This window comes from Nannobrachium achirus, assembly GCF_963921795.1.
Source record: "Nannobrachium achirus genome assembly, chromosome: 12".
NCBI lineage: Eukaryota > Metazoa > Chordata > Actinopteri > Myctophiformes > Myctophidae > Nannobrachium > Nannobrachium achirus.
Window position 1 is genome coordinate 24,635,922 of NC_137832.1, and position 9,262 is coordinate 24,645,183.

Below are 9,262 nucleotides of genomic sequence, written 5' to 3' on the forward strand. Positions count from 1 at the left end.
ATTTCAGCGGGTGTGGCGGGTGTGAATGTCAGCCCCTGTGGGGGGTATTTATATGCAAATATTGTGGCCAATGGCATTGTAATACTAAACAATAGAATCCAATGGTGGTGTTTAGGTGGTAGGGGGAGCTAAAATAAAATGATTTAAACCTTTTTTTGGATAAAATACAAACGTTGTAATATTACAACCGTGGGCCTTAGAGGGTTAAAGTCACTGAGCACTGAAAGAGAGGGACGAGCAGGATTTGTTTTTCTCCACGGGACATGTCAATAAGACATCTGTTAATGTCAGTCTGAGAGACATGGGAGATATATATTGAAAATGGGTTTCATTTTATATCCCCTTATATCAGGAGCTGCGGCAAAATCTATTTAATAGGTGTAAAAAGCTAGATTTTAGATGGTTAAGTGACACAGTGAGGCATGAATTTTTCAATATAAGATATTCGCACTTGCAGAATACTTAGAGAAAGCATGGGGCAGACAGACAAAGAAAACATATATGATTTTTAACTTTTGTTTGTTTTGGGGTATATTGTAACTAACCAAACATTTTCATTTTTATTTGTGTGAGAGAGAGAGAGAGAGAGACAGAAAGAGGGAAAGCGGTAGAGAGAGGAGAAAGAGCGATAAAGTGTGTGTGTGTGTGTGTGTGTGTGTGTGTGTGTGTGTGTGTGTGTGTGTGTGTGCGTGCGTGCGTGTGTGTGCGTTCTTCCTGTGTGACCTAAATGACTTTAAGCCCTACATAATTGTAGGGGTGGAGAGGGAGTGGGGAGAGGGAGGGCCAAAATATTATCTATTCAGCCATCTCTATCCCCCCCCACACACACACAAGCAGCCACCACCCCACCACCACCCTCCCATGCACTGCACTGCCTGGGAGAAACAAACCCACAGATTACCAGCCTACTTAAGCATTATACACTGCACGCACGCACGCACGCACGCACGCACACATGTGGTCAGACAACTCCATATGACATAAAATAACATGCGCATCTTGGAGTGTGTATGTACAGTACTATGTATGTCAGTGTGTGTGTGTGTGTGTGTGTGTGTGTGTTGGAGTGCTTTTTTGTCTTTCTGTTGTTCCTCTGTCTTCCCCCCTTCTCTCTCCCTCTCCCTCTCTTTCTCTCTCTAGTGTCTCAACCTAGTTTCTGTCCTTTTAAGGCTGTAAGCACTAAGCTTCTCTCTCTCTCTCTCTCTCTCTCTCTCTCTCTCTCTCTCTCTCTCTGTCCTTCTTCATCTATTTTCCTCTGTTTACATCCCTCTGCTTCTCTCTCTTCCATTTCTATTCCTGCCACTGTCTCTCAGCCTGTCTCTTTTATCCTCCTCATATTCTGCCTGTCCTCCCCATTCATCATTCATTCTATCGTTTTCTCTTTCCTCTCACTTTTCTCCCACTTCTAGCTAGTACTCTCTTTTTCCATTCTCTCTCTTTCACTCCTTTCTCCCTCACTCTTTCTTTATTTTCCTCTCCTTTCCGTCTCATTCTGTCTCTCTTTCTCGGTCTCTTGCCATCGTTGTCAACTCTCTCTCTCTCTCCTTCAAACTCTGTCACTTTTCCATTTCTCTCCCTGACTCCTATTTCCCCTCCTTCGCTACCCCTTCCTCCCCCTCATTCAACTTTTTCCTCTCTCCCTCCTTGTCACATCCCTCCCTTCCTCCTGTCTTTTCATCAGTCCATCTCTGTCCATCAGTCCATCTTCTCCTTCCCCCTCTCTCCATTTCATGTCTGTGAGTGTGAGTCACTGCTCATCAGTCTATCTGTGTGGTGGAGCCTGGCATTGGATACTGTGTTTGTGTATTGAGTGTGTGTGTGTGTGTGGTGTGTGTGTGTGTGTGTGTGTGTGTGTGTGTGTGTGTGTGTGTGTGTGTGTGTGTGTGTGTGTGTGCGCGTGCGCCGTGCGTGTGTGCATACTGTACATGTACATGTGTTTTCACGTTTCGGTGGTGGTTTGTGGTGTGCGTGCGTGCGCGTGCAAATGACACGGCCAACCCTCTATTGAATGCCTGTCAATAGTTTATTTTTCCCATTATAGCCCCACATTGTCCAAACCACCACCAATCAGCACTACTCTGTGCAGAGAAAGGGAGAGAGGGGTGGATGGATGGTCACAGAAGATGACATGATAGAGAAAGAGACAAGGCAAGGGGAAGGAAAGCAAGTGAGGGAGAGATGAACACAGAGAAGGGCTAGAGGGGAGTTATGAATTAACCCTTACATCAGGGGTCTTCAACATTTTCAGGCCAAGGACCTCTTAGTTCAGAGAGAGATGATCTAAGCTCCACAACGCCTCGCAGCATGAGGCGTTGTAAGCTTGTAGATCTGCTATTTTTGGCTAAAGTTCTCAGAATATGGACGTTAGGGTTCAAGTGGTTAATATAAAAAAGGGAAAAAAAGGTTTCTATCACACAAAGATTTGTAGGACCCCCTGTAGTGACTCCGAGGACCCCCTAGGGGTCCCGGAACCCCAATTTTTAATAGAATATGAACATTTTAAAATAGCCGATCTGGCAGCTCACACTGCGACGCGTTGTGAGCCAGCGGATGATGTGAGCCAGCAGATCTGCTACTTCCACTATTTATTGAAAAAACGAAATTACAGTAAACATTCTTTTGGACAATTCCAATACATCAATGCGTTAATATTAAAAGGATTCCATGATGAGATGAAGATAGAGAGCGATGAGAGTCAGGGAGTGAGAGAGTGAGAAAATAAAATCAGGGGAGAGATACAGAGAGGGGTAGAGACTAGTGAGATACAAAGAGACAATTGACAATACAATTTACTAAATTTACCACTGGGAATGTGTGAGCTACCATTAGAATCAAGGGATAGAAGCTCTCCCGGAGCTTGCAAGAAATCGGAGCTCTCTACAAAATCCCTGCTAGAGAGCAAGAGAGAGACGGAGCGCGAGAGAGCGAGACAGAGAGAGTATGCTTGGGTTCATTCACCAGGGGAGTCACACCAAATTCGGGGCCCTGGGTAGAATGATTCACTGCGGCCCCCCCCCCATGAATGTTCTTCATAGAGGGAGGGGGTTTAACCCATTTAGACTGGGAACGCATTATTACGCATTATTTTGTGCTTTAACTATTGAAAAATAGCAGATATACAAGCTCACAGCGCTGCACCGAGCTGCAAGCGCTGTGAGCTTGTAGATCTGCTATTTTTGAAAAAATCGTGAAAAGTTTTTTTGGGAAAAACCTAGGTTTCTTTGTCAGTGGTGCTCAAACATTTTTCAAGTGAAGGACCCCCAAAATGTTATGTATTTGGCCACGGACCCCCATCTCAAAATATTTAGTTCCTACGACCCCCCAGAAGCAAAATTTGAGTTATAAATGTTCACTTAAAAAAATACATATATTCAATAGCAGATCTACAAGCTTGTGAGCTTGCATATCTTCTATTTTTCAATAGCTAAAGTATAAAATAATTCCAGGCCCCTCCACCTTGGGCCCTTGTAACTCAGTCCCACTCCCCCCCCCCCCCACCCCTGGCAAGAACACAAAGACAGTGCGAGAAGAGAGGCGCTGATGGGGCGAGAGAGGGGGGCATAAAAGATAGGGAAAGATAAAGGGATGAAATAAGAGAGCGGTGACACATACACCGAGGTGAGAAGATGAACCTTTTTTCAAAGGAAGAAAGAAAAAGATCTCTCCTTTCATGATCCCGTCAATAATATTCCCTTAATTCCCAGGAGAGAAAACAAAACGCTTCCCGTACATACAAAGGGTGTTTTTTTTTGTCAGCACACATTGCCACACAACAATTGGTAATTCTTAAAGTCCTGATGACTGGAGCCCAGCTCAGACACAAAGGTAGTCCTCAAGACAAGAGAAACAAAACACAGCTCCCACGATGCGGCCGCAAAGAAAACCAATCAAATAGATACAGAACACGCACGCACGCACGCACGCACACACGCACACACACACAAAAACACACAAAATCGGATCAAATTAAGCACATATACTGTACAATTATGGGACAAAGTGTAGCATTTCCACAACTCCTTCTATTGAAAATGCTTATCAAATGCACACGATGCCATCCACATAACATTGTCTGAGCCATATGAAAAGTTGTAAATACCACTTTTGTTGAGCTGAATGCTTTTGTGACAAATGTGCCTTTATGTTGATATTTTGACCAGCACATTGATGAACGAAAATATATCACATTAACATTAGTCTCTTGAGACAGACCGACTGTTGGCTCACTCTATTCTCAAAAGCTTCTGCCGGACAGTCTGTACAGCAGTCTGTACAACAGAAGCACTGAAGATACGAAGAAACTACAGCAGATGTCTGGCCTGCCTTCCACTTCCGTTTCGTCTTTGCAGTCACGTAAATAAAACACAAAACAAATATTCCTAGTATTAACTCAAATATATCTTAGAAAAAGATCTGAAAATAAATCTCATCTTGACCAGATTTGTGATTATCTCCAGGCTTGTCCACTCACCATGGTAACGGACAGTCTTGCGCGGGACAGGGTTCCAGTTGAGACACAACGAGCGCTCCCAGCCAATCACAAGCACCAGCAGCAGGACATTTGTCCCACCCATGGCTCCCACACCTCCCATTCGCCGAGAGGCCTCTCGAGTGGCGTTGAGTGAAGGCCCAAGGAACCAGTAGGATGATCAGGAAGACGATCCAAGGGGTTGAGAGAGAGCGCACCACCTCCAACACACAACCTATCAAAAAAGAAAAACAGAAGAAACGTTTAAAGAATACATTTGGAACACAAGGAAGCATGTCTCTGTGTGTGCACGTGTGTGTGTGTGTGTGTGTGTGTGTGTGTGTGTGTGTGTGTGTGTGTGTGTGTGTGTGCGTGCTCGTACATGTGTGTGAGTGGCTGAGTGCTGAGAGCTCCTCTCTAGTGACACACAAAAGCTCCTCCAAACAACTTCAGAGTACTCTAGTCATGCAGGTTCGGTGACAGTTATCAAATGGGGCGAGACTGAGGTATCAAAGCTAATAGCCACTGACATCCATCTCAACAGAGGGTAAATGAATGTCAAGGCAAGGACAGTCAGAGGTGATTGTGCTTACCTACAGTAATACAAATGCCTCGTGGTGGTTAATGAACATGTCAATACAATACTTATGTTGTGTATGACAGGACCACCAGACCACAGGATGATAGAAGCATGGCAAACATTGCATGTGATGTGTCAATGCCGCGCACGCACGCAATCTCCCAACATGCCCATACACACTGACGCAAGCACACAAACTCTTGACTTGGTTATACCCACTGACACTTAAAGTACATTCTCTCTCTCTCTCTCTCACTCACTCACACACACACACACACACACACACACCCACACACATGCACACGCACGCACGCACGCACGCACGCACGCACGCACACACACACACACACACACACACACACACACACACACACACACACACACACACACACACACACACACACACACACACACACACACACACACTTGCTTCCTTGCTGCTACTGTATGTATCAGTGAGATTGCGATGTTGATGATACATGCTGATTGGAGAGGAGAACGCATTGACTTTCAAATAGTATTTAGACTGAACAAAATAACTCCACTTCATCGGTAGTACAGTACCCTCTCCTGTCTCTCTCCCTCTTCCCATCTCTATTCCCAAACGGGCTCAATCAAACACTTGCTTGTTTTGAGGTACATTATAAAAGCACATTTGAGATTTTGAGCGGTGGGAAAAGACTGTATAAATGCAGTCCATTTAACATAAAGGGAGGCGCCTTTATTTACCATCAAGGGAGCCTGGCGAGGCTGCCCCACAGAAGAACAAATCCCCCAAAAGTAATTGCGGGTAAATAAATAAACAGTAAGTGCAGCTAGGGAAAAGATGAAAAGGAAAAAAGAAAAACAACATGGCTTCCCAGATCATTGCAAGCCGCAAGCTGTTAAATGAGCGAGCTTAAATGTTGGGTCTGGGTGAAGGCTTTCCACGGCTCAAAGCTTCGAGGCTCCTGACTTGCAGGCTTTATTGGATCGATGCGAGGGGCCTGCTGGTCAATGCTGACTGAACCAAACACAGATTGAACGCATGGGGGAGAGGGAGGGAGGGAGAGAGATGCAGAGAAGGGGACAAGAAGAAAGAGAGAAGGAGGAGGCGAGAGAGAGAGAGAGAACGAGGGAGAGGGAGAGAGAGATGCAGATGGAAGGAACCAGGGGCTGAGAAGGAGAGAGAGATGGAAAGAGAGGGAGAGGGAGAATGCAATTTGTAGAGAGAATGAGAGAGCAACATAACAGAGAGACATGGTGACAGAGAGACAGACAGGCAAGAAACCTATTGTCATTGTCAGACAGAAACCTTGTATCTCCAAGTTTCAAATGTGTACGTTTTCTTCACAAAGTAAAGCCCTGCTTCATCATACAAGGCCGTCGCACAAAGGTAGTGAAAACAGCAGATCTACAAGCACACAACGCCTCGCGGTGCGAGGCGTTGTAGATCGGCTGTTTTCACTAGTTTAAATCACTTTTAAAATGATAAATGCAAAACGAACGGTTATGGACATACAAGCTTTCACTCCACAACGACGATATTGTTCTTTCTATCACTACTCTTTTTCTCCACCTCTCTCTCTCAGTCCCTCTGCTCTTTGCCCTGAGGTGTAGCGGTGGAGTGGGAGAGGGGGATTAAGTGGAGAGGCAGCATATAAACACTGGATGAGGAGAAGAGAGAGAGACAGGGTGGCGCGCTGTGTGTGGAGAGAAGCAAAGGGTAGAGGGAGAGGAAGAAAAAGGAGCAGACGGAGAAAGACAAGGATGGAGGAGAAGGGGACGGTGTCTGTTCTGATCTTCTTCTCACACTTCCATCTCTTTTCTTTAAAGTAATATTTAAACTCCACTCCTCTCATTATTCCTCACTTACTATCGTTCTTCCTTTACCCTTTCACTCAAATCTCTCTCATACCAGATTAGGGATGGGAGTGGGACGATATGAAAATGTCAGATCACGTGACAAAAGATTTGCGATATTATCGCGGGTATCAAAGTCCATTATCCTGGGGCGGAACATTTGCCAAAAAATAGCCAATCTACAAGCTCCCAACGCGTCGCGCTGCGCTGCGTTGTGAGCTTGTAAATGGGCTATTTTTTGGCAAAGAGATTTGTTAAAGAGCGAAAAAAGGACTGTATCAAGTACGTATATTATAAGTACATTTTACCAATTATAGAGGGTTTAAATGGTACCGGATATGCAGCTCGGCAAATAAAAGGTGAATTGATTCCAGTGCATGACGGAGGACGATATCACGATGAATTAAATCTCCACGATACGATTATCTTGAGTGTTTTTCATCACGATAAACGATAATATCGCGTATCATCCCATCCCTATACCAGATATCAATCTGTGCTTCCAACTCTTCTCCTTCTATGGCCCTTTCCTCTCCTCTCTTTTCATCTACTGCTGGGGTCTCTCGTAAGCCTGCAGGGCATATCAAATCACCTTTTAACGATTAGTGTTGTTTTCTCTGGCCGTGTGCTGATGGCGTTTAGCTAATGAGACGGGACAGGCCAGTCTAATAACATCACAGCTCTCCTACAATGGGCAGCGCATTAACGCGCCGAGACAGAGAAATAAGGGCACATTTTCTGATTGCGGTGTTGGTGTGCGTCACGGTGTGTTAGCGAGTGTGTGGGTGGACTTTTGTGAGCGCATGTTTATTTGACATGTGAAATTTACAGGTGTGTGGAGGCGTCTGTGTGTGCGCACGTTTGATGCAATTGGTATGGGATTTGTGTCTCGATCTCCGTGTTTTAATTATGTGCCAGACACCTGAACGTGTTTTTCTGTGCCGGTGTGTGTGTGTGTGTGTGTGTGTGTGTGTGTGTGTGTGTGTGTGTGTGTGTGTGTGTGTGTGCGTGTGCGTGCGTGCGTGCGTGCGTGCGTGCGTGCGTGCGTGTGTGTGTGCACGCTCATGCATGCCTCTGTATATTTTTGTGCATCTGGAATTGAGCCCAGTCCCTGAGGAGAAGACAAAGATGTTTCTTGTGAATATGTGGCTGTCGAAAGAGAGGGGGAATATGGAGACGACACGATCCAGAATTCTCACACCACAGTTTCCTTCCCTCACCATCTCTCTCTCTCTCCATCTACTGCTGTCCTCTTAATGCCCTCTTTTGTCACCGCCTCTTTCCTGACAATCATTTCCTGACTTCCTGACATATACACATTACACACACACAAGAGAGATAGAGAGAGAGAGAGAGAGAGAGAGAGAGAGAGAGAGAGAGAGAGAGAGAGAGAGAGGACTCGTCCATAGACTCAGTCCTATCTCGTCTATCCTTCCTTCCGGGCATTGTCTGACCTCTGACCCGGCCTGATCCTCTCTGTGAGGTCAGTGGGTGTTGGGGTCAGCAGACAACAAGGGTTTTGGGGGCGTTACAGTTGTCTACAGGACACACTCCCATAGCCATTAACTCTCCCAGACCCTCCCTCCCTCCCTCCCTTCCTCACTCCCCTCCCCTCCCATGTGAGCAAAGTAAACACAGTAAGCAGTCAGCCCACTTCCTTCCTTCCTGCTTTCCCCTGGCCTGCACCCTGATTCCATCCCTCCATCACCCTTCTAACCTCCCCTTACACTCACCAATGGCTCTCTTTATGGCTCTGGTAGCACAATTTACTCAAACTCACAAACACAGATGTGTATACAAACAAAGAGACTCGCACGTAGGTACAAACAAACGCCAATGCTGCCGTTTCACCTCAGTTGTTAATGAAAGTACACGGTTCAAGAGTGATTTCAATTACTTTCGTGACAAGTTCCACACTCACTGTCGTGTCCACCCAAGTGCGAGACACAAAGAGAAGTAAGGTCTGCAGACTCTGCACTCTGGATCACGCTCTAAAGTTTGAAAAGTTTTATTTCGGCTTGACAACATTGGACGAGACGTTTCTAGCCTCCCGGCTCTTTATTGGTCTGACGTGTGCGGACCTTACTTTCTTTGTCAATTCTGACCTGGGCCCGGCACCTGGTTTTTAGTGAGTGCATGTGCGAGCTTTATTGTTCTTTATCCAAGACACGCGGACCGTCATGATGCACACACAAGTTAGAAGGACGGGAAGGAGAAAAAAACAAACAAAAAAACACGAAAACAAAAAGGTCAGAAAAGGAAGGGGTTTACTTCACTATAGGAGAAGGCATGTGTGTTTAGAACTCTGTTGTTGTCGTTCGTGTCAGGCAGAGAGAGGGTTGTTTTTCTACAGAGGACAGTGGGGCAGCCAA

At 45.6% G+C, this 9,262-nt stretch overlaps 1 protein-coding gene across 1 annotated transcript in view; it reads right to left on the reverse strand.

The window, feature by feature from the left end:
* sema4c (sema domain, immunoglobulin domain (Ig), transmembrane domain (TM) and short cytoplasmic domain, (semaphorin) 4C) overlaps window positions 1-4,594 on the reverse strand; it is a gene marked incomplete at its 3' end in the record, with an annotated part of 58,006 nt that extends 53,412 nt beyond the window's left edge. Inside the window, exon 1 of the mRNA XM_080739375.1 lies at window positions 4,472-4,594. Within this exon, the coding sequence (XP_080595501.1) occupies window positions 4,472-4,592 (121 nt within the window). The 5' untranslated portion in view covers window positions 4,593-4,594. The remainder of the gene's footprint in view (window positions 1-4,471) is intronic.
* Window positions 4,595-9,262: the final 4,668 nt, after the last annotated feature.